The 27,511-nt window shown below is 36.3% G+C and overlaps 1 protein-coding gene across 1 annotated transcript; it reads left to right on the forward strand.

The window, feature by feature from the left end:
* The first annotated feature begins 799 nt into the window (after positions 1-799).
* Positions 800-27,511, forward strand: LOC111514488 (uncharacterized). Its single transcript, XM_023170726.2, has 5 exons — positions 800-1,123; positions 6,034-6,302; positions 14,943-15,163; positions 15,335-15,465; positions 27,251-27,511. The coding sequence occupies exons 1-5, from the start codon at positions 867-869 to the stop codon at positions 27,489-27,491; spliced, it is 1,119 nt and encodes a 372-aa protein (XP_023026494.2). The 5' UTR covers positions 800-866; the 3' UTR covers positions 27,492-27,511.

A 27,511-nucleotide genomic window follows, 5' to 3' on the forward strand; every position in this document is an offset into this window, starting at 1 on the left:
GCGTATATCACGCCTATAGGACTATTTTCGAGCTAGGAGAAAATAGTAGAAGAAAAGTCATTGGACAGAAATATTGTCGTGAGGTTGCGCTAGCGTTAACACAAAACTGAGGGAAAGCAAAAAATAGGTTTTATATGGGCTAAACCGCAATAGAAAATATTTCAAATGCATTCCGGTTGAAATGTCTATTAGGTAAATGATTCATCAATTTGCTGATCAATTAATCGATTCTGCATTTGATTTTTCATTTATTCGATATTTCTGAGAGTTTTTAAAGCGTGCATTTTTCGGGATATATTCATTACACTAGTTTCACATTAATATGTTCTTAATCTAGGTACTGATCATTATGGCAATGTTTGTATAAACGAAAAATACAATATTTAAATCAAGCAAGTAAAACTTGAATGTTTAAAATTGCGGATTATATCAATAATTTTTTTTCCTTGACTTCGACCTTCGAATTGTGAAACTTAGATGTCGCGATAACGGTATCTCTGAAAATACATTATAAATTTAAGATGGCACTACTGTCCTGTGTAGGCAACTAATATTTCAGTAAGGATGAATAAATGTTCATATATGATCCACTACACTAGTGTTTTAAATATCTGTATTTTTAGTTATTCTTGTAAACATTTTTGTTTTCATAAACAAATCGAGATTGTTTTCAATGACATTTTATTTTTTCTTGTACTTGGAGCTTTGAATCATTCATATTGAAATTCCATTTTGAAAATGTATAGTAGAGTGCTGACAATGCGAAAACACTTGAAAAATATGTAATACTGCAACATAGCAAATAAAAAATAGTTCAGAGTACGGTATTACTTGAGTATGAACCTAAGTCAGTAGTTTTTTTCATCATGAAATTCCTCAAACTGATATCTCTTTTGTCAGTCTTGTCTTTTATATTTCTCTTGTCGATTTGCGCTTGTTGGGACCTTTCAAGTTACGGAGTGAATAATAAAAATTATTATATATCAAGTGTTGCAGTTTACCGAACGAGGGCATTTTTAGCATTGCCCAGAAGTATGTGCTACAACGCTTTTAGTGGACCAACATTGGTAGAAACAAACTGGATTGAAGAACTCCTCCATACTCCTATTATCAAAGGCGGAAGGTGTGTAGATTATTGAAAATATCCGCAAGTGGAAAAAAATGTTATTTTTATAGAACTAAAATGAAAAGTAGTTTTTTCCTGAATAGCCTAGGGGATTTCCAGGGCTATTCAGTGCAACCTGTGATGTGTTGCGAAATGGGTATCTACCGACACCCTGAAAATAATTCAGTCATAGATAGATACAGCTGCCGGACTGAGTCATGGCCGGTGGAAAGCCCCTCCCTCAAGATGTGCAGTAGATGTGTAGAAATTTGTTATCAGTCTGTTAGAATATTCGAGTCGTAAACATCCAAATTCAGGACCGTATTAACCCTGCGTACGACAAGTGCGGTGTGACATACACTCTCATATTCACATCTCAAATCAGTCGTCGTTTGACGTATGTTTGAATCAGACCTGTTAAAAAACGATTGGGGTGCACGAAAACCACGTGTCTATACGTTCCAAAATCGTGCAAATTCAAAGAAAACTAAATCGAGTAGTTTTTCAGATTATTCGATAAAAATAGGTGATTATGAGCGAGAAATGGCCCGTCTTCAGTCCTTATGGGATAAAATAGGAAGTGATGATGAAATTGACGAATCTGATGGTGATGAAACGAGCGATATTGTTAGCATCGTTAGTAACTATCCAGATTTTGAAGATCAGAGGAGAAACTGTGGAACTTCCATCCAAAAAACTTGAAAACAAAATGGTCTAGGAAGGTGTCAAGATTGCCATCGTGCCCGTGAACGAAATACAAAATACATTTGTAAGGAATGCAATAAATTTATATGTCTGGACCATGCAGAAATGTACACCAAATCTTGCGTAGAAATGGCAAATGTTGATGACCTGTAACTTTTTTTAATGATTTTCGATAATATTTCTTTAATTTCTATTTTATGATGTTTTATTATCTGTTTCAACCAATTATTTGAAATTTATTTAGTCGTTTTATGTGCAAAATACTTCTTCGAGTAAATCTATATTTTTTCCATTAAAAGAACCCATTGTTTTGGTAAAGACGGAATATACTTATGATGCACGGTTTGGAACCTTTGGTGTAGTAATGAATATTACTGGACTTTTTCCCCAACACCAAATCGTTATTTTTAACACCTCGACACGTGTTTCGATCACCAAGTGATCAACTTCAAGAGGAAGATTAAACTGGAACTGATCGAAACACGTGTCGAGGTGATAAAAATAACGATTTGTTGTTGGAAAAATACGGAATATAACAATTTATTGCTCGTTTTGGTATATCGAAAATTATTTTATTGAAAAAGAGATATTACAGTACCATATAATTCTCACAATAACTAAGTATGTTGTTAATTTCAACAGAAAAATCATATTGGGGTCTGACACACCCCACCTGTCTACAAATATTACAAAAGTTCACATGTCGGACGCAGGGTTAAGTTAGTTTCTTTTCCTTTTTTTCCAAATACTTTCTTTGTCAAACACCGACCCAAACTTTACGCAGATACCATTTCTCACAGCGGCGATGACTCAGTCTGGTAGCTGTAGATATTTATTTTCACAGAGTATACGAAATGTTTTGAAAAAATACTGTGCTAATAATATTATCTCACATATATTTCAATTTTTCGAAGAAATTAATTACTCAAGGTTACTCAAGGTAAGGTCCTAGATTACATAGGGATTATTTAACTAACTTCAGAAATCTGCTAGTAGCTTCAATAATATTTCCTATATCCTTCGGAAGAGTATTGTAAAATTTCTCAGATATGGTGCAATGTTCATAAAATGATTTTTTATGAATTGAAGGGGTTATATTTTTAGGAATGATTAATTTATGGGAAAGAAAGTTTTTGGCTTTCTACTACTCCATCTTGATACAAAAAAGATGAGGGAATCTTCCAAAGAAAGGAAGGAAGTAATCAATTTTTTATGTATTGGATACGGACAATGATTTTTATTTCTTGTTTCGTAGGCTTGGCTTTTACGGTGTATTCCAAAATTATCTGATCAAAAATTTTATTGATTCAAAGATATATATTGCTGGTACGGTCAGTATACGAGGTGTGTTCCAAAAATAAGGCGACTGTTCAAATTTCGCATTCTACGTACATTATACCGACGATTTTTTTATTTTTTTTCAGGTTGGTACACTAGTATCGAGCATATGTTCCCAGTTTCAGCTGTTTAGCATGTTCAGTTTTTTGGTGAGAGACATAAAAGTTAGTATTGTTTTGCGTGTTTGACGATTTTCTGCCATCTAAAAAATGGGTAAAAAACTTGCATACAATTTTGTGTAGAAAATGGAATTAAGTGGTCAAAAACACTAAAAATGATAACAGTGACATACGGTGATTTTACTCTGATTCAGAAAAACGTTTACGAGTGGTACAAGCCATTTCTTGGGACCATTGGACGTTGGTTTCGATGTCATAATCATACACCCATGATTTGTCACCAGTTATGACCCTTTTAAGAAAATCCGGATCGCCGTTGGTTTCATTCAACAACTTCTGAGCGATGCTCATGCTTATTTTTCTTACAGACCTCGTATATATACATAATGCTGACGTAAATAGTCCCCCCCTCTAAACTTTCGAACGTAACAAGATGTCAAGTACTTTTTGATACAGGAAAGACAATAAAGTTGCACCACTCGTCGACGAGAAGGCACTACTAACTTTTTTTTTCAGATAGAAAGGGGTGTCTTGTAAATACGCGCTTTATAGATATTATTACAATTCTCTATCCAATGCTTTTCTATTCTTGTTAATTGAATTAGCCGTTCCCTATTAATTAGCAGTTTTATATTCGTTTAGGAAATCTGCAAACAAACTATAAATATAATTTCAAGAAAAAAAATATTCAAAACTCACTTCAGTTCATTCTAATGAATATTCAGGATGTTTATTATTCACTTTCTGATACTTTTCACTTTTAACCTAGTCTCCCCCATATCAGTTTCTTCTCATTTGTATACAGACGGATTATTTTATTGATCTATACAGAGTGCATCGTAAATGATGTCATTATCTTCAGGTGGTGATTACTAGTCATATTTTATGGAAAAAAGTTAATTATTGATATTTTTTTTTTCGGTAATTCAACCTTGTTGGGTCTTTCGGGTAATTGAATCGAAAGTAAAAATACTCTCATATTCAATTTTTACTTCGATTGGAAATTGTTTGAAAATTAAAATTATCAAAAAACTTTTTCATAAAGAAGCTTTCATATTTTTGGGGAAAAAAGTTTTGGCTTTCTATTTCTCCATTTTTATACAAAAAAAAATGTGGGAATCTAAATTTTTTTTGCATAAGCCACACGGCCATGCGATAACATGAAATGTCAGAACGTGTTTTTATAGAAATATTAAATTTATCTATTTTATTATGAAAACAGGACAGTTGTACAAAATACTTTGTATGATATTTGTGTTAAAAGTAAGTTTTATTTTATTCATGAAATTGCTCAATTCGCTACAATCGTTTCGCAGACTTTTTCACTCACAAAATAAAACCTTACTTTCAACACTCATATCATAAATAGCTTTTCTTACGCGATTTTTTTTTAATATGTTACAAAACATTCTAGATCAAACAACTAAAGAAATTGTGAATTGAAGGGGTTATCTTTTTAGGAGTGATTAATTTTTGGGAAAGAAAGTTTTTGGCTTTCTACTACTCCCTCTTGATACAAAAAAAAAGATGGAGTAGTAGAAAGCCAAAAACTTTCCCAAAAATTAATCACTCCTAAAAATATAACCCCTTCAATTCAAATTAGATTCCTCTTGGCTGGGATTAAATCAAATAGGAGAATGAATGTCATTACGATGTCATCGATGACATAAGCAGATCAAGATTATTCCGTGACATTAAAAATCGTAATTCATGAATGAATTGTGTGTATTTTCTATAATGGTATCCAATTTTGTACTGAAGAGCCTTAAGACAAGTGTCTTAAGGCGAAGCATCGATGTATTTCAGTGAGGATGACAGTGTTCCATGTAAGTGCAATTTGTTACCATTCATTTAAAGTAGAACCCATGTGAATGATATCTGATTTTATTCCACAACGAATGTTTGAAATACAAACTGAGTAGAGAAAAGTATCTTCTGTATAATTCAGTGTTCATATAGAAGTATTTGTTTCGAAAAAAAAATTTATTTTCTTTCGTGTAATTCAATGTTTATATGAAAGTAGTTGTTGCAGGAGGACTGTTTTTCAGTTTGTGTCTGAAAATTACTTCTTTGCATGATCTACATATCCATATATACAGTTACTTATTTTCAAATTGATTACTTCCTTCCCTCATTTTTTTTGTATCAAGATGGAGTAGTAGAAAGCCAAAAACTTGCTTTTCCAATGAAGAAATTGTATTTTCAACTTAGTGCATTTTTACAAAATCTTGTCTCAAAACACGTTTTCAATCTGATGAAAAAATTGAACTTGGAAAAAAAACAGTGGCGTAGAATAATTTTACCATAAATATCATTCAGGTGACTGGACTTGTTGTTTGTAATCCAATTCCATGAAAAGAAGCTCTCTGTCAATTGTTGACACCTAGTTTGACTAAAATCGGCGAAAATACTTTTGAGTTATTGATAAAAGAACAATATTTTTAGTAAAGCTGTGACAACCCGTTACTCGGAAAGGAAGCAAGTTAGGACACACGTTCATATACATTTTTTTCTTAAAATATGACAAGTAATCACCGCTTGAAATTAATGACATCATTCAAGATACACCCTCTATATTATCTTAAAGAGTTTTCCTTTTCCGAAACATTTTTTATGCACTAAAGAAGATGTGAAAATAACGATAACGATACCTTCTCTCAACAAAGTACTGGAATCATGAATCTTCTTTCAATCGACAGCACAAAATCATGCACAATACAGCTGTAAGGTTTTCATTGTGAAACTGATAAACCTTATTCGTTTCAGACACCAAATTTTGAACTATCAGAAATGGGGAGAATGTGAACATATCCAAGATGCAGTGTCATTGGACATAGAACACAAGGTTCACAAGTTATGGATTCTCGATAGGGGAAACGAGCTGTGCCTCCCAAAAATAGCTTCCTTCAGTTTATTCTACAACTCCATATCCGAAGTATCTCAGTTGACGAATATCATTGGTGGAAAGTTGAATATACTCACTATCGATCCAGTAGTGGGAAAAAGCGGACAAAGAGCATATGTGGGAAATGCAGGTAATAATCATTCGTACTATAAGGTATCGTAGGCTAAAGAAATATAGTCTATTTATTCAAAAAACACTTCATTGTGAGATGTTCTCTTCTAAATGTCGATTTCGAAAACAATAAAGAGAAAACTTCAGCGTCGAATCGATCAGGAGTATATAAGTTAACCGAAACTTTATATTGGTCAAACGGGAAGATATTTTTCCAAAGAATTAAGGAGCATATAGAAGTAGTTTCTTGAGGGGGAAAGATCAATTTCACATTTGTAAACCGTCTCACATTAAAGTGTTCTTTGAAAAAGTTATGGAGTGATGTTGATATGAGGGTGGTTTGAAAAGTTTCTGACCTAACAAAGATACAAGATATTTTTTCAGATTTTCCCAGCGATGCTCCCATCTCTGCAACCCGTCCAAATAGTACTCGGCGTTTTTCTCTTCAAATTAGGTGTTCACGAAGGTGATTGCCTTTTCATTTGACGAAAATCTCTGTCCCACAAGCGCAATTTTTGAATGAGGAAACAAAAAGAAGTCGCTTGGGGCTATAGCTCTGGTGAGTGAGGTGGATGATCAAGCAGTTCAAATCGTAATCCGTGGATTTTCGCCATGGCAACCGTTGAGATGTGAGACGGTGCGTGGTCTTGGCTATACAGAAATTCCTTTTTTTTTGCAAATGTGGCCGTTTTTCCAGAAGTTTTACCTTCAGCTTGTCAAGTAATGATGCTTAGTCTGCTTCTGTATTGGTGTTTCTTTTTTTAAGATACCAAACTGAAATAATTTCATGACTATCCCAAAAAATAGTTGCCACCACTTTCCCAGCAGGAAAAAGAAATTGTCGCTTTTCTGAAGCCGGTTCCCTTGTTTAGACTGTATTTTTGTTTCGGACGCAAATTGGTGTATCTAAGTTTCATCTACAGTAATGATTCGGCGCCAAAATTTGGATTGATTGCGCATAAACTCCGCCAACAGAGTGTTGGAAAGGTTTATTCGAACACGTTTTTGGTCTAACGTGAGCAAACGCGCCACCAAACGAGCGGACAGCTTTCTCATGCCTGAATGTTGATTTAATATGGAGCAAACACGTTTCTTTGACATGTTCATAACCTCTGATGTCCCCGTGGGTTGGGCTACCCATCGGGTGCGTCCCCAGGGGAGTGGAACGGCCAGGGTACTAAAGGCCCTGTCCGGGAAGCCAATGTGGCCTTACGGACGGGGTCGCCGGACTCCTGGTCAGTGGCAGAAATAAGTAGGGTGAGGGGAACTAAAACTCCCCAAAAGCCTTTGCGAAACATGCCACCGTGGATCACCCTACCCAAGCTAAGATGTAAGGAATCGTGCCGACAGGTGAATGGACGCAGGGTGGTATGCGGTTACGAACGATCCCCTTGGGGAACTGGGCTGAACCTCATTGTAATCAGCCTTCCCCTGGTAATGCGGGGCTCTGTTCGAGGTGACCAATTCTTCCCTTGTTACTCGTGGGAACACACATGAATGAAACAAACACAAAAACATAAACAACAAAAACAAAAACCAATCCCGAGGCTGGACAGAAGTGCTCACCTCAATCTAAGGCGGTGGTTGGGGATAGACAGAAATGTCCACCCCAATCTACAGCTTGGAATGAGGCTGAACATAGCAGATCACCTCGTGATGTAATACAAAGGCCAAGGCGTAAGCGCATTTGCGGCGCCAAAGCCAAAAGGAGAAAGAAAGCGAAGGAGGCAGCAGTGGCAGCAACTATAAGTGCACCCTCCTCCTCCCCCACTCCACCTCTAACAGCAAGGGCACTTCTTGCGGCGGGTGCCAAGAGCTCCGCCTTGAATTAACACAAGGAACCGGCTGCCTCTGCAGGAATGTTCCCTCACTCGTGCACCTCCACGGAGGGAACCCCAAAAAGGTTGAAGAAGCCGCGTAACGACAGTAACGTCGCTGCACCTTCCAAAACCTTCGTGGAAGCCACCGTGAGACACCTCAAGATTGCCAAAGAGAGTGCGTGTTCGGCGAGTCATGGCCTACACCTGCCAATATAAAGGAGATGACTCCTAGTGACTTGTCCACCTTCCTGGAAAGGACAGGATGGACGATGACCTAGAAGGACAATCCCTCGGGAGGATGTACGATGGGTCACATGTGTCCTAATTGCTGTGGTCTACACTCACCCTACCTACTCTACTGATACAGAATCTCTGATATCTCTCTCACTTCAATATGGCGGTCGTCTAGCACCATTTAGTGAACTGTGGCGATTCTTTCGCCGGTAGTTGCGCTTTTTGGACGTGTCCCGAACGTTCATCGTCTCCCAAGCTCTTAGGGCCACGTTTGAATTCAGCTGCCTGAAATTTCACTGTGGTAAATGATGATGCAGAGTCCTCATTCACAGAATCCAACTCATCTTTGATTTGTGTAGGCATGTTGCATTTTGAAAACAAATATTGAGTGCCAGCTCGATACTCGATTTTGTCCATTTTCATAAAAACACTCGCATCAACTCACTCTAATGACTGTTGCATAACAACTGCGCCTCCAAAGTGGCTGAAACTTTGGTGAGTAACTGTCAACAGATGAACAACGAAATTCATTAGCTTTTACTTATGATTACTGCTATCTTCATTCTTAGGTCAGAAACTTTTCAGATCACCCTCGTAAGGTAATCAGAATTGAGGTCCAAATCTCTCAGTACGTGTCTGGTCAATTTTTGATCTGTTTTTCCATAACACTGATAATTTATTTATCACTATGACTTGCTTATTCCAGCAATCTCTAGATTTGCATATTATAATATTGGCCACTTTTTCAATGTGAAAGTATAAGTGACTTTCAAACTATGAAAGTGACTAAGGTCTTGAAGTTTTGTGTACTGGGTAAAAAATAGATTATATCTGGAACGGTTATGTGAATATGTGGTAGTGTTGTAGGAAATAAATAAAATTATATGCATCACATTTACTATTAAATACAATTCCACTAATTCATCAAAATTCAAAATCAATGCCACCGAGCTGGAGACCTCAAGTTCAACAACATTTTTGGTCATCGAACTGTATATCAAATTATAATTCTTTCATTCTGACGCAATTTGCAAAAGGTTAGGAAAATAATATAATGCTTTTGAAGTTTTCCAAGACAACTTTCTTAGAGAGAGTGACTTTTGAACATCTATTATTAACTGAAATGTGCCCTTCTTTAAATATTCACTGCATGATTGATTTTTCTTCTCCTCAATCTTCCGAACTCTCTAACAATGCTGTGTTGAGGGTCCTCAATATTTTGATATTCCCTCTGACCAAAAACTCTATTTTTCAGTGTACCCCATATGAATGTATCCATAACACTTAAGTTTGGAGACCTTGCTGGCAACCTCACCAGCCCATTATTCCCTATCCATTTATCACCAAACCTTTCAGTCAGATAATTAGATACTCGTCTGGTAGTGTGCGGTGGAGCACCATCATGTTGAAACCAGATGTTATAGTTAGCCAAAGATAGATCATACAAATAGTCTTCGAAAATCGACATTAAAAACTGGTGATAGGTTTCTCCATTCAGAATTCAGTCAAATAAATGAGAATCCAAAATTCTATCTTTGTAAATTCCCGCCCACACGTTGATACTAAATCGCACTTGAGGTCGAATTTTTCGGAACTGCCTGGGGTTGTTAAATGCTCCAAATGTGTTCGTTATTTCGGTTGAATATCCCACAATTCGTAAAAGTGCTTTCATCGGTCCGAATAACATTTTCCAGGAAAACAGGAAAATCAGGTCTTCTTATTATAAAATTCTAATCGCCTTTCGGGATCACCTGGATACAATTTTTGAGATATAGGTATTTTGTAACATTTTGAACCGCTTTTTTTAAGATAAATCCAAGCACTTGTATGAAAAATATTCATTTCGGAGAAAATTTGACGTCTTTTCACTCCATTCGTGAAAGCCATTTTTCACCAAAAACTCAATGACTTGTACAATAACAAAATGTCATTGAGTGTAACAAATTGAAAGTCAAATTTAGAAACATCAAAGTCAAAGCCTATTATGATAAGAAATAATTTTTTTCAATGTCTTAAATTTTAAGAAAAAGAATGATAACTTATGATACATTGGAAAGATAAAATCTGATTCTATCCACAAGAAAAAATAAAGTTGATGATGGTGGCCGAAAGACGAAACGTCGGATATTATCAAACACTATTATTTAGCAGGGAAAAAGTAACAATGTGGAAGTGCAATTTATTTTCGAATCATTCGTAAAATAAAACCTGAACAAAATAAAAAACATTTTCCGAAATTTCTGTTTTTTCCGGATATCTCCGGACATACTCGGAGTTTCAGAACTTTCTCAACGGAATATTGTTGGTCAGGTGAATGCGCAACTTTGCCCCGATTCAACCATCTTCGTATCTCTCATAGTTTCCGAGATCCCAATGGTGAGAATCGAATTTGAAACACCCTGTATATCTAATGATAAATTTTATATGACGAGGAAAAAACTAATAGGTGACATCAATGATCTATTCCAAAGTCAGTGGATCAAGGATGAAACATGTATTAGTAGAGAGCAACTCTTCGGGTGTAGCAAATAAAAAAGGTACGAGCTACGGATACCAGGATTATACGTTTAAATCTATTCAAAACCTGTATAATAATAACTAATAACTATAATATATAATAACTATTACTACACTATAATATACTAGACTATACTATACTATACTATACTATACTATACTATAATATAACATACTATAGGGTAGAATGGGGGAATGGCGGTCAGTGGGAAATGCCGATCAGTTTAAGATATCCATCTTCCCGAAACATCTCATTAAAAATACCAGTGCTTCCATCTAGTATACCTGCAAGTAACCTTATATATATGGCGCAATCGTGCTGGCGCACCTATAGTGAGCGTGCCAGCCATTACTGTGTGTAGAGGTGTATTCTTGTTATAATTCGAGATTTTTAACCAAAGGTAAGTCATTTAATATATTATTCGAATAAAACAGCGTTAACCACCAACTATTGCATGCGTATTTATTAATACAATATCTCGGTTTTGATTTTGAAAGCGTATTTTATCATTTGTATTGTCAACTGAAACAAAATTTTGTAGTTTTGGGGTTATGCCAATCATTCGAAGCGGGTAATGGCGGTCAGTGACCGGTATTACTCTATATGAAAATATAGGACAAGTTTTTGACAAACTTTCATATATCTTTATCGCATATAATAATGTAAAAATAGTATCTCATAATTGCTTTTTGTGCGCAGATGCCCAGGAAGAGACCTAGAACAACAACAAAGGCGTCGTGGAGTAAAGCGATCTTAGAAAAAGCTATCGAAGCAGTAGGTGGTGGACTTTCTATTAGAAAAGCTTCCAAAACCTACAACATACCGTTCAGTACCTTGCAAGAACGGATCAAGAAGAATCTTCCTGCTACTGAACCACGTTTAGGAAGACATTCCACTTTCTCACTAGAGGTAGAAAAATCTATGGCTGAGAATATAAAAATTCTAGCTGAACTATTTTATGGTTTGACTCCACGCCAAGTTCGTCGTGCAGCCTACGTTTATGCTGAGACAAATAATATAAAGCACCGGTTTAATAGAGCGGCAGGACTTGCTGGAAAAGATTGGCTCTATGGATTTTTAAAAACAAATCCTTCAATATCTATCCGCCAACCTGAAGCAACCAGCATAAATCGCGTGACAGCATTCAACAAGGAAGAGGTTAGCTTATTCTTTAAAAATTTGGAAGATATTATGGAAAAATATCACTTTCCTGCTTCCAAAATATATAACATGGATGAAACCGGGGTCACTACCGTGCAAGGAGGACAGAAGAGAGTAGGGTCTGTCTCAAGTTATGAAAGAGGAAAAAATATAACTGTCATTTGTGCAGTGTCCGCTGCAGGGTCCTACATACCACCTATGTTTATTTACCCAAGACAGCGAATGTCACCACAGCTATCGAAAGATGGTCCAAATGGCTATTTATCACTGCTCCAAAAATGGTTGGACAAACCAAGAGTTGTTTGTGACATGGCTAATACACTTTGCCAAGTTTGCAAAGCCATCTGCAGACGAGCCAATCCTTATCGTTTTGGATAACCATTATAGCCACGTGTCTTTAGAAGCATACAAGTTTTGCCGAGAAAACAATATCGTCATTCTTTCTATTCCGCCCCACACATCTCATAGAATGCAACCGTTAGATGTTGCATTTTATGGCCCTATAAAAGCTGCTTTTCGGAAGGGATGTGATTTGTTTATGAAAAGCAATGCATTACAGAAAATTACCCCGTATGATGTGGCGTCTCTATTTAACAAAGCCTAATGTGACACGATTAAGAAAGAGGTTTCTGGTTTAAAGCATCAGGAATAGTGCCAATTAACCCTTCAATTTTTGGAGAAGAAGACTTTTTCGCTTCAGACTATTTATTAGCTAACAACACCGATCTTGTCATCAATGATTCCATACCTAACACCTCTAATCAAAATCGAGAAACAGGTGAAGATACTTCTGAACCAGAAACCAGCAACCAACTGCAGAATACCATACCTCCGCCTGAAATGGATAATTCCCTTCCAGGTCCTAGTAATATTTTGACGCCAAGTAAAATTATACTATTTCCCTTGCCACTTCCAACAGCAACAAAGGCTGCAAAACGTGTGAAAACCAAACAACACTCCGCCATATTGACAGCAACACCTGTAAAAGAAGAATTAGAAATAAAGGGAAAAAAACGACAAGAAAAAGTAATGAAGGAGAATAAGAGAACTGGCTATAAATCTGGTCAGAAGAAAACAAAGGTTACAAAAAAAAACACTAAAGAACAAGCCAAGAATGTCAAGACAAGACAATCCAAGAATATCAAGGCATCAAAAATCAGTTCAGAATTTTTTTCTTCGGATGAGGAACTTTTGGCTTCAAAAAAGAAAAGGCGTTTTGAAAATGTTTGTTACGACAATAATGTTGACGATATTTCTTCAGGAAATGAAGAAGAGATATGTTGCATCTGTAAAGAGTTCGGAAAGAATGAGGTTTGGTATAGATGCCGAAGTTGTGGGCAGTGGGCTCAAAAAAATTGTTCCGGTTGTGATTCCCCTGATAAATATGCATGTGATTATTGTGATAAAAAATGGAAGGTTATCAAGCGTCTTGATTTGTAATTTCTTATAATATGAACTGTAATAACTTAAATTAGTTTTGCAAACTTTGAATTGCCTACTTACTTTATAATACATTAGTACTCAATATTTTATTGTTTTATTTTAATTTGAAAGTAAACCTTAGAATAAACCTTATATTTTTTGACTGACTGGCATTACCCCCCCTGCTGACCGCCATTACCCGAAATTCCGGGTAATGGCGGTCAATGAAAGCTTTACTAAAAGGCATAAAAATATAAAAAACTATACAAAGCTTTGTATTTGTATTTTATATGCAGAAAGTGAAGTGAATTAGCTATTCAGTAAGTAAATCACTTTGGCCTTTGCTCATATAAGAAATGAGTTATTTCGATTCCTGCTTAAGTGACCGCCATTCCCCCATTCTACCCTATTATATTATGCCACACCACACCACACCATACTATACTATACTATACTATACTATACTATACTATACTATACTATACTATACTATACTATACTATACTATACTATACTATCTCTGTCTGTTTAAAATCTGTTTTTCCGTTAATCAGATGTCGCCCCCATACGAACGATAACTCTCAGAAGTTGAGAAACTTGTGCGAGCTAAGGACTAACGAGGTCTTACCTTTTAACGTGTGATTCCTAACAAGGTTGCAGAATCATTTCAGCTTCAACCAGATAAATTCTCTCGAGAAAAATATCTGGTCGAGGCGGGAATCGAACCCACGGTCTTCCGATCGTGAGTCGGGCGCCCTACCACCGCCGCCAATACTATACTATACTATATAACTATACTATAATAACTATATAACTATAATAACTACTAACTATAATAATAACTACTAGTGCCAAATTTATTGGAACTATTCGTTTCCCACCCTCAGGCTCATACAAGCTAATAAGCCTGATGTAGTCCTTCTCGACCACCAGACCAAAACGATATTTTTCGTGGAGTTTTCAGCTTCTGACGAGACGAATATCGTCAGAAAAGAGGAGGAAAAACAGATAAAATATCGAGATTTTCTCTTCGAACTCCGCAGACTCTATTCAGTTCACTCTGTCATGATGGTTACTCTGATTATTGGAGTCCTTGGTGGAATGATGTCCTCTCTACTCTCGAATCTTAAAATCATACCGGCTTGCCGCACTAAGGCAGAAGTCTTAGCCGTATAGATGCAGAAGGCTGTCATTCTTGGCTCACTGCGTTTGCTCAGGGCACATGATTCTCCCTGGCGCGCCCTTCTGAATATATCGGGGCTTCGGGGGATAGGGCCTGACCAGCGCACACTACGGTGAAAAAAAACTACTATAATGTTGATCTGCCTGAAATGAGATTAGATAATTTCTCGGCTTTTCTTCAACATCCCTATTGAAAGATCACAGAAATTGTTTCGAGATCGAACCTGTTGACATAATCAATGTCACTGTTCTTGAAATAAAATTGATATGTAAGTGGTTTCAGCAAAACTTACGGAATAATAATGATTATTTTCTATTTCAGGAGAAAATTCGCTGCTGGTATTCTCATTGGAAAAATTAGTATGGTGGAGATTAGAATTACTGGAACAGGCTAATCCACTGAGTTCAATCAATGCTGATTTTCTAGCGATATCCAAAACTGGCCCAGAACTGTTTATTGCTAGTGAAAATGATTTAGAATTGTTCGCATTAGATCTCCACAATTTGAGGACTTTGGAAGAACCTTCAATAATTGACGAGAAGGTAAGTCATTGTACTAGGAAAGTTACTGTATTCAGAAGATAATGAAACAGCAATGAGACTAGCAAAACGAATTATACGAAGAAATTTCTGTCGCTTCTGCTAGAGAGAACCATTTTTTCAATTATCTCTAATAGACCTTTGTTTTCTATTTTAACACTGATATCGTTTCAGAATACACGAAAAGAAAATGTTACTTTGATCGGAAAAAAATTAGGAAAATCCAGAGGACTTGAAGCTGATTTCAAATCAGGACTAAGTTACTTCATGATGAGGGATTACGCTATTGTACGTTGGTTAATTGGGTAGGTGATCAAAAATCATTCGAATCTATGACGATTTTTCTACATATTTCGGTTCTCTTCTTATCTTGTAGTGCATTTTTTTTTCAATTATCTTTTTTTTTCGTATCTCATTCTTTTAGTACTAACCTCTTGCCATTTATAATTCTTTTGTACTTTTTTTTTCATTGTGAAGTTATACCTATGTATCTTTGTATATCAATTTGGTATTTGTTGTGATCGGCGTGTTCTTCATGCACATTTCAATTATACAACACAACAAAAAAATATTTTTTGAATGTTTCCTACACTAAATTAGTCAATTTCTACTAATTTTGGGGCGATAAAAACGAAAATAACAATGAAAAATTTTTATTAGCTCTGGTTTTTGAGATACACAGTACTTAATCTTAAAGAGTAGTTATACTATACGTGAAAAGTGAAAGTACATAAAACAATATTGTTATGTTTCTTTTAGAATATTTTAAGTACAAAATTAATAAAAGAAAACATTATTCTTAGTGTTTTGACAAATAAAAGAAGTTTGTACCACCAAATTTCAATTAAGTCCATCCGATTCATTGTAAGATCGCTGTCGTTTAGCTTGTCTTTTATAAAACACTTCTGGAGCATCCCTACACACAGACCAGCAGTAGTCTGCAAGCATTGCTTCATTCCAACGGCCCTGATATCTCTGTTCCATTAAGGCAATGTCTTGATGGAATCTTTCTCCATGTTCGTCACTCACAGCTCCACAGTTTTGTGGGAAGAAATTAAGATGAGAGTGAAGAAAATGAATTTTTAAGGACATGTTGCATCCGAGTTGGTGGTAAGCTTGAAGAAGCTCTTTAACCAATGCTGTGAAGTTATCATCTCTTTTGTTACCTAAAAACCCATGTACAACCCCCTTAAAGGCTTCCCAGGCTCTTTTTTCATTTCCTGTTAAAATCATGTCAAAAGCAGGATCATTTACGATTTCACGGATTTGAGGCCCAATAAAGATGCCTTCCTTGACTTTAGCATCACTCAACCTGGGAAACTTTGCTCTCAAGTACTTAAAAGCTTGTCCTTCCTGGTCCATGGCCTTCACAAAGTTTTTCATTAGTCCCAACTTAGTATGTAATGAGGGAAGGAGAACATCTTTAGGATCTACAAGAGGTTTTCTTTTTTCTCAAAAAAAGGAAGCAAATCTTTTTGACGCTGTCTGTACTGAGATATTTTCACATCATGTTTTAGAAGATTCCACTGTTGTAGTCTTGACCCTAACAGCTCAGCCTTTTCCTTAGACAAGCGAAGATCTCTTATAAGGTCACTCAACTCCGCTTGACTAATTCTGTGCGGATCACTAGACCTATCGCTTACCTCAAAATCAGGGTCATAGGATGTAGAAGGATGGGTTGCTCCTTCTAAACAGTCTTCATCACCTTCCTCTAAAATTTCATAGTTTTGGGGTGGAGAAGGGACTGGCAAATTGTCTGAGTGTGGTACAGGCCGAAGAGCAGATGGGAGATTAGGGTATTCAACCGTTCCTCTTTTCTTCATAGATAAACCTTGCTTAATGGGAGGAGTTAAGCAGAAATAACAGTCGTCTGTATGATTGGTAGGCTCACGCCAAACCATAGGTACTGCAAAAGCCATTGCCCGGTTTTTATTTTTCAGCCACTCTCGCAATATGACGGAACAAGAATTACAACATATATGAGGAGCCCATGATTTATCTTGGTCCCCAACTTTCACACCAAAATAATGTTCATAGGCTGTCTTAACGATAGGTGTCATTTTACGTTTCTGAGCCTTAAATGTTATTTCACCACATATATAGCAAAAGCTATCGACAGAATTCACACACTTTCGAGGCATTTCAGATCACCACTTAAATTAATTTAAAAATCAACTTCACACGATAATTTCAATAGCAACCACGTGCGTACAATTGACAAACTCACATAGGTTATGTTAACTACTTAAGAACAGCTGATGAGAGGGGTGTTATGTAAACAAACATGTGTACCAACTGTTGGTGATGAAATATTTCATTTGTTGAAAACTCAATATACATATATATATATAATATAATGATACTATATCTTGAAAACAAGAGCTAATATATAATTTTTATGGTCACTTTCGGTTTTAACACGTGGAAATACATTAAAATCATCTAATTTCAACCCCGAAACAAAAACTTTGTTGTGTTGTGATTGTTCATCCATTTTTGTTCAGAATTTTCCGTCTGTTTCGTTTCTCCAATATTCTTCTGTTCCTCCGTTGTTATTATTGAATTACATTTATACATATCATTATTAACACTCTTTCCTAAATTGATCATTTGGTTTTGAATATACTGAAAAAAATTCATTTTTTAATTTATCCAACATTTTAGTGTTCACTATTCGTTTTTTAAATTAGAGTATAAAATTTTACTGTCCAACCTCTCACTGTAACTGATTTATTTTTGTTTCTGAGTGAAGCCATTTTTTGTTTACTGAAAATGAAAAAGTTAAGTCTGAGAAAGTATTTGAAATGCTTTGAAAATTAAAAAGTATTATGAAAAAAGGTTGGTTGGGTAACAGGATCAATTTTTTTTAAAACAATTGTTTTCTTGCCGACGCCTCGAATTTAAATAAATTCTTCTTCAGGGCTCGAAAAGTAGTTTTTTCGTGTTGATAATATTGGTTTTTAAAATAGACATATTAGACATATTAGATACATATTTGAAAAAAGTAATAAATATTGTAAACAACCAAAATTTCCGAGACAACACCAACACAGAACGACATGAAACACGACACGGTTTGTTTCATGCCGTTTTGTGTTGGTTGTCTTGGAAATTTTGGTTGTTTGCAATGCTTTTTATGCAGTGATTTAAACAGATTTTTTCTTTTCATGTTTTTTAAAATATGTATATAATATGTCTGATGATTTTCAAAATAGTAGTATTATCAACACGAAAAAACTACTTTTCGAGCCCTGAAGAAGAATTTAATTGAATTCGAAACGTCGGCAAGAAAACAATTGTTTTTTTAAGGAGAAATTGATCTTGTTATCCAACCAACCTTTTTTCAGAAAAATTATTGGATCACTAAACTAGTTAACTTAAAAAATATTATTGATTGAAATTGAAAGAGGTATACTTTTAGTAGAGAATAATTTTTGGGAAAGAAAAATTTTGGCTGTCTACTTCTCCATCTTTATACAAAAAAATGTGGGAATCTTCTAATTGAAGTGAGAAAGCAATTGATTTCAAAATAGAATATTTACAAAGATGTGTAGATCATTCAAAGGAGTAACTTTCGAACACAAACTGGAAGAAAATGTCCTCTCCAAACAACTACTTTTATACAAATTGAATTATACCAAAAAAAAATACTTCTGAAGCAATTAGTTTTATATAAATATTGAAGTATACAAAAACACTTTCACCTATTGAGTTTGTACTTATGGAATCGTTATGGAATTGAATGAGATATACATTGCTAGTCAAAAGTCCCCTCCCCCCCTCGTATCTTTTGAACGGGTATACTTCTAATAATGAAATTTGGAGGGTGGAAATAAACGGATGTAGGCTTCTTAACTGGTCATAACAGGTGACGCAATAGTCATAAATGACGTCACAAGGCCACTGTGACCAAAAATTTTAAATGGGTTCCTATGGCAAGTGACAGCTCGTTTGAAAGGTATTGAAAATACCTATTCAGTCATACCAATTTTGTTTGGGTTTCGGCTGATTTTGATTGATAAATTGAAGAAATACGAAAATTATTGTTTCGCATTTAATTAATAAAGATTTAAGAACCAGTTCTTATAATAAGTGTTCAAAATGTGCTCCATCTACTTCCTGGCAGTAATACATCCTATTGCTAAACTCTTGTCGTACTCGTCCCAGTGTGTCAGCGGAAATTGCCCTACATTCTTCAACAATTCGTTGTTTCAGAATGGCAATACTGTCAGGTGCTGTAGCGTAAACTTTAGATTTCAAGTACCCCCATAGAAAAAAATCTAATGGTGTAAGGTCCGGTGACCGAGCTGGCCATTCGATCGAACCTCGTCGTCCAATCCATCTACCACGATATTCTTCATCTAGGTAACGTTTTACTGCACCGTAATAGTGTGCAGGAGCACCATCTTGTTGAAACGTTATTTCCAAGTTGTCGAATTCATCTGGATTATCTTCTAGAATTTCAAGAATTAACGCCTCAATATCAGTTTGTAACATCTCCAGATACAATTCACCGGTTAAGATAGCATTGAGAAAAAGAGGCCCAACTATGTGGTTTCCCAAAATACCTGCCCAAACATTTACTTTTTCTGGAAATTGAGTATGTTTTTCACGAAAGATGTGAGGATTTGTGTCACTCCAATACCTCACATTTTGAGTGTTAACATTTCCATTGAGAAAGGAAGTACTTTCTTCACTAAAACAAATTGTCTGTATGTAGCCTGGTTGTTGGTTCATTTTATCGGACATAGTTTCACAGAATTCTAGTCTTCGGTCGGGGTCATCATCTGAAAGTTGGTGCACCATTTTTAATTTGTATGGATGAAATTTGTTTTTAGCCAACACCCTATGTACTGTCCTTTGACTGACTTCACAGATAGACGCAACTTGGGCTGTGGAAGAAGTAGGGTTCACTACCATTTCTCCAAGTATGTCAATTTTTTTGTCATCACTAATTGTTGGTCGACCAGATCGTTTGGCATCTTGAACACTACCTGATGCTTCAAACTTCCGAAGAAGCTCCCTCAAATAAACCCTCGATATAGGGCGATCGGGGTACCTCTCATTAAACAGTCGTTCCGCTGCATGGAAATTGTTTCTACATTCACCAATTATTAAGATAGCTGCTACTTTGTCGGCTACAGTACGTACCATTTTGCCTATGTAAACACTTAAACGTCTCGTTAAACAATAGCTTAGGTAAATTTTCAAGATATAAACACTTTTGACAAGTAGATAATTCAAACACGTCAACCTTTTTGACAATGAACCAGAGGCGTACTTTAAAATCTTTATTAATTAAATGCGAAACAATAATTTTCGTATTTCTTCAATTTATCAATCGAAATCAGCCGAAACCCAAACAAAATTGGTATGACTGAATAGGTATTTTCAATACCTTTCAAACGAGCTGTCACTTGCCATAGGGTCCCATTTAAAATTTTTGGTCACAGTGGCCTTGTGACGTCATTTATGACTATTGCGTCACCTGTTATGACCAGTTAAGAAGCCTACATCCGTTTATTTCCACCCTCCAAATTTCATTATTATCAGTATACCCGTTCCAAAGATACGAGGGGGGGAGGGGACTTTTGACTAGCACTGTATAATTCACAGGATTACTACATGATATATAGGGTCTTCCAACAGGGACTTCCAAATTTTGACAATTATGTTCATGTTTAAATATGTTTTTTCCGTAAAATAGCTATCGCACCCCTACGAACGACAACCCTCAGAAGTCGAAACTTGTGCAAGCTAAGGTCTAACGAGGTTTTACCTACCGATATAACTATTCGAAATGTGGTGGATAAATATGAGTCCACTGGTTGAGTAAACGGTAGACCAACTGTTAGAAATGGTTGATTTTTAGCCAGCTTTGTATTGAGTGTGCCCTGTAGACATGTTTGGATGTTGATATTTGTTTTGAAGTAGTTGTCAATTTTGATAAAATAATAGTATATTATGCAACGATCATGTAATGATGGTTATTAAGACACGAGCATTAACCGGGATACGAAACGAGCCGAAGGCGAGTTTTGTATGGTATATGCGAGTGTATTAATAACCATTACATGAGAGTTGCATACGCTATTTTTTCTAAATCCGATAAATAATGAAAAACTATAAATATTATATTTGTATTGAACACATTTACAGTAATTAACTCATATTTTTTTAAAAAAACACAAACTTAATGGTATTATCATGGATATATGAAAACTATAAAGATTCTAATAACTGTAATTAATCTGATCTTATAAAAATATTGGAGTCGATGGTATTCCTTCTATATCGCTGTTTTCAGACATTTTGATAATATAGGTAGGTAATATGAAAACTGATTTTGACAAATAAAGCAATTAGTTACTTAGGATAGTATCTAGGACAAACGAAGGAACAGGATTCTTGATTGAAAAATTATGGGTTTCTATTGGTTGATAATCTGTATCGTTATGAAAAATCTGTATCATAATGGATATCATTATGAAACGGATTATGGTCATATAAGTGTATTGTTAGAGTACGGGTGTAGAAAAAAGCCATTACGCAACTTGATTTTTCTCTTTCGATTACGAACGTATTCAACTATATAAAAATAGTTGAACAATTGCAACAAAAAGTTCAACAGATTATGGGCCCAGAACTGTAATCGAAAGAGTATATCGACGACGAGAGTTGTGAATTTCGACGAAGTAATTTAGACGCAGAGGTGAATTGGAAAAACTAAATTCCGAGAATTATCGATATTGGTCGATGAGAGCGCAAGGAATCCTGGAAGTTGAAAATCTGTGGCAAGCTGTTGATCCTGGTTTTGAGGAAAATGACATTAGAGTCGAAGAAAACAGAAAGAAAGATCATAGTGCAAAATCTGTTCTTTATCTATTGGTGAATAATGACAGTTTTGATGACATAATGCATTGTAAAACAGCTAAAGACATGTGGGAAACTTTGAAGAAAATCCATATTAAATTTGATACTTGGCATGGCTTACTGTTACTCAAAGATTTTATCAATACCACCAAAAGTTCAGACGAGACGATCAATCAGTACCTGAATAGACGAAACGGGTTATATGATAAAATGAAAAATGCTGGAATTGAATTCAGCGAGAAAGTTCAAACAGGTTTCACGGTATTAGGTTTACCTGATCAATATGGACACTTAGCAAGGAATCTGAGAGTCGATGAAAATGACCTGAATATGTGCAATTTGAAGTCAAAGCTGCTAGAAGAAGAAAGGCGAATCGAAAGTGAGCTGAATGGACAGAAAGAAAAATATGAAGTTGAAGCATTTGCGACGCAAAAGACACAGATGAATTTTGAAAGTGGAAATTTCAAACCTAGACGTGGAAAGCCATTCAACAGAGCAGGCTCGAACCGGAATAGAGAAGATACTACTGATACCATAAAACCCAGTTATTCACACGAACATTTGAGGCGCTATAGATGTCTGGAGATAGGTCACATTGGAAAAAATTGTCCTTTGTCTGCAGCAAAAGGAACGAAACCATACATATCTTCCAATAAGTTGGAAAAGTCAGACGCTTCAACTTCAAAATTTGCATTCAGTGCTATATGAAGGGAAGAAAAAGGAAATGAACATCATTTTTCTTACTTGGTAAATAATAAAACAAATTGGGATACTTGGATACTAGACAGTGGATCTACCGATCATATGACGTCAAATTTTGAGAAATTCACGAATTTTACCAAACAAAACACAGTTGTAGAAATGCTAGTGGAAATACTATCCTATGAACAAGTTTTGGAGATATTGAACTGGAGTTGGACGAAGAAAATGGAGGATCCGTTATAGTACTTAAAAATGTTCTATATGTTCCAGAACTGAGAACTAATTTATTGCCGACTAGTGTAGCAACTGAAAAAGGCTTGAAAATCATTCGAAAATAATTGCACCAAGTGGAGAACTAGTTGCAAAATCGATCAAAATCAACGGATTACATTACATAAAAGGGAAGAATACTAATACGAAGCAACATGAGCCATTTGCTAATATTTCTGCGAATGAAGCCATTTCTAAAGAAAATCAATTATGGTATAGATGTCTCGCTCATTTGAATATTCTTACTGTGAAGATGAAGCTCAAAGAAGACGAAAATATACAAAACTCTGATGAATGCTATTATTCAAGAATTTGATAATCTCATTAAAAATAATACATGGAATTTTGTAAAGCGGTCAGACGAAACTAGAACAATCAAGACGAAATGGGTTTTTAAAACAAAGTATAATGAAAATGGACGGATAGAAACATTTAAGGCCAGAGTTGTTGCACTAGGAAATACTCAAAGGCCAGTTGTTCGGAAGAAAACTATGAGGATGCTGTTTGCCATTGCCGCTGAGTTGAGTTGGTTGAAAATCTAAATGGGACAAGAAACTATGGATTAGAATATTCAAAAACTGGAAAAATTATTATGGAAGCCTACAGTAACGTAGATTGTGGATCAAATGGAACATAGTCCTACAGTGACTATGTTTTCAAAATTGAAGGAGGAGCTGCGAGATGGTCCAGCAGTAAGTACTGTAGAATCAGAATTTATCGCCTGATTATCGCATGCTAATTACGACAACAAAGGTACTGATTGTTTGATCGATAAAAATCCGGTGAGTGTGAAGCACCCGCTACCAATAAAATATCGGCCGATTTTATAAGGGCCGTCCAAAATCGGTGTGTGTAACTAGTGTTACAAAATTCAACTGACCCAGGAACTGAAGGTAAACGACCATAGACAACGACGCTGATTGGGCTCCGGAGCACTTGGCAACTGACCCTAGGATTTTCTAGGAGAACGACATTGGCCAGGCCATCACTATCATCGGCGAGCACTATATTTCGAAGATTACCAACTTTTTTTGGCCTGAATTGGATGATCTGCACACCAGTGACATGTGGTTTCAACAGGACTGTGCTACGTGCCACACTGAATTCTGCGATTTGAGGACACGGTCATCCCACGTGGAGGTAATGTTGAAGCTTGTCTACTTGTCCGGTGGAGGGTCGAATAGACCCACTCACTTTGGACCTAACCGGTACAGCAGAGTACGGCCCGTCCCGTTAAAATACGTATAGGATTGGAATAATGAAAATGAATGGACAACCGCCCACTAGCCCGGCACGGCACAGCCAAGCGCGTCCGTTGCCGGAAAGGATTGCAGCTCTCCGATCCTGTCCGGCAAATAAGGGTACGTGCTGTGACGGACTGGACAAGTGAGCGAGTCGCCGGCCAGCGCCTGCCAGCATCAACTTGTCCAAACGTGCCTGGAAAGTTTTGCTATTCAATTAGTTGACAGCACAGTCTCAGACGGTACCTATGAAAATGGACGAGAAAAAATTGAATTGCTTGTTGAGGCAGGCTCTAGAATATCCAGAAGTTCTGAAAATTTATCTGGAGTCATTCGGAAATACTGGAAAAATTTCTCCTCGTCTTCTTTTAGGCCGTTGAAAAGATGATGAAAATCTCCCAGATTTGCCCTCTTTTGATTAATGGAATGTACCACATCCTTCTTTTTTGTGACTATTTTCTTCTATATTCAACAATGCGGCCACTATAATGATGACTTCTTTGTCAGAACTGTTAGTGATAGCAGCACCTTCGGTATGTTGGTTGTAGCTGGACAAGTGGGCGATGCTACTACCCGTCGCCACCAGGCGACGGACAGCGCCGTGTTGTGCCGGACAAGTAGGCGACAAGCTTAAGTGGCCTATGAAACCGTGCGATTTGACCCTACAAGGCTTTTTCTTGTAGGGTTTCCTTAAGTCGCAGGTTCATGCAAATAAGCTACAAATCACAGCGGTTCTCAAAACCAACATAACCCATGCCTCTGGTCAAATTGAGCCTGGTTTATGTACCAATCATGGAAAATTGGACGGATTGGATGCGCTCCACCCAGAGAAGCCGTGGAGGACATTTGAACGATATTATATTCCACACATAATGGCATCAATAGGTCTTTCAAACAAATAAAAAATTTTGATAGTATCAACAGACACTTTGTTTTATTTGATTTTGAAGATAGGAAGCGCTTTATGAAATACCCTATACTATATTAGAGAGTATAGTATATGAGTAGGATGTGTTTCATTCCGTGAAATCGGATTTTCGCCATTGAGGATGACAGTGTTCCATGTAAGTGAACGTTTACCTCTTTCATATCCTATATTGTGTGATAATCTTGTGAATAATATCTGATTCAATTCCATAAATAGGGAAAAGTGGTTTTTGTTCAATTCAATGTTAATATGGAAGTAGTTGTTTCGAAAGGACCTTTTCTTTCTTTACACAAGATGAGGAACTGCCAATGGGATCGCCACTTTCACCAGTCATAGCCAACATATATATGGAGTGGTTTGAAACTCTGGCTATTGAAGAAGCCCACAAGAAACCTCGAGTCTGGTTGAGATATGTTGACGACACCTTCATAATATGGAACCATGGGAATGCTGAACTAGATGCCTTCCTGAAACACATCAACAGCATGAGACCTTCCATCACTTTCACAATGGAGAAGGAAATCCACAATGAATTGCCATTCTTCGACGTTTTGGTGAAGAGGACCGACACTAAGTGGAAAACATCTGTATCTGTATCTGAACCACAAATCCAACCACCATCAATCAACTAAAAGAGGAATCATCAAGACTCTATTAGACCGTGCTTTCGGGCTCTGTAATCCGAAGGAAGGTCTCGAGAAGGAACTAGACATCATCAAAAATGATCTTCAACGGAATGACTACTCCAATGCGATGGTAGAAAAGACTTTGGCTGAAAGACAGCAGGAGTCTCGCAAGGAAGAGATGCCGTCACAACCAGTGCTTGCACTTTCCTACATCAGAGGATTATCGGAGAGGATAAGAAGAATTAATTCCAACTAGAACATCAGAACCTGCTTCAAATCTGGTCCGCGTTTGGTGGCCAGGCAGCCAGGCTACCAAACGCGGACTGCAATTCCAAGAATTACATGTACCGGATACCCTGTGAGTGCGGAAAATCCTTTATTGGTGAAACTAAGAGGCCATTGAATATTCGCATTGCCGAGCACAAGAAACAAGCAGCGAGGGTAAACCAGCAAATCAGGAATAGCAGACCATGTTCGAACCCATCAACACAACATCGAGTGGTCCTAAGCTGAGATCATACACAGAGAGGAACATTGGTTTACGAGAAAATTCAAGGAAGCCGCATACATGCTGTCCAACAACATATTCAACCAAGCTAGCGTAGAGATACGCAACATATGGAAACCCATCATCAAGCAAAAAATGGCCAACTCCCGCCAAACGATCATCTCCCACTGAACCAGTGAAGCGGAAAAAATGGAAAGCGGGGATAAGTGAAAGTACTCGAACGACCTATAAATATTCATCTCTCGGTGGAGTCCAGTTATCGTCCGAAGGCGATTGTAAATGTTAACAGTCGAAACGTCGTGAACTAACGTGGCTTGGAATCTTTTAACTTTTCATCTTTATTTCTTTAATTTTTTGTTCAATCGTTCCATTTTTACTTGTATATTATTTCACTATCATTTCATTTCAGGTTATTTTTGCCTAATATAATTTTTATTTCCAGATATTCATTTCCAATTCTTCTTTTTTAGCTGTTTCAGGAATTTCAAATCATTTTATATATTAGACAATGAAAGTCGGAACTAGTGAAAATAAGTGCAATTTGTTACCATTCATTTAAATTAGAACTCCTGTGAATGATATCTGATTTTATTCCATAACGTTTGGATTACAAACTGAGCGGAGAAAAATATCTTCTGTATAATTCAGTGTTCATATAAAAATATTTGTTTCGAAAGAATTTTTTTTCTTTCGTGTAATTCGATGTTTACATGAAAGTAGCTGTTTCAGGTGGACTTTCTTTCAGTTTGTGTCTGAAAGTTACTTCTTTGCATGATCTATACATCCATGTATAGAGTTACTTATTTTCAAATTGATTACTTCCTTTTTTTGGGAAATTCCCACACATTTTTTTTGTATCAAGATGAAGGAGTAGTAATAGCAATTTTTCAGTATTACGTAAAAAAAATGCAAACATTGACGAACATTTTTATTGGTTTACAGTTCTCCAATTGAAGCTGAATATCACAATGTCCTTGCACAGTCGTATGAGAAGTTTCCGTTTGTTTCGGAACTTTTTACAGGTCCTCAGAACGGTCTTTGGGCTATCGTCAATCCAGCAGGCCAAGACGGTTGTTCCAACTTCAATGAAACAATGGAAAACCTGCCAGAGCTGCAGAGCAGGGTGGTTCGAATTCTACGATATAATAAATTTGTGAGAGATCTTGAAGTGGATCGAAAATAAAAAAGGTTTTTGTCAAGACA

Source organism: Leptinotarsa decemlineata, unplaced genomic scaffold (assembly GCF_025532065.1).
Source record: "Leptinotarsa decemlineata unplaced genomic scaffold, Ldec_3_MD MMD2_tig00001393_RagTag_RagTag, whole genome shotgun sequence".
In the NCBI taxonomy this organism is placed as follows: domain Eukaryota; kingdom Metazoa; phylum Arthropoda; class Insecta; order Coleoptera; family Chrysomelidae; genus Leptinotarsa; species Leptinotarsa decemlineata.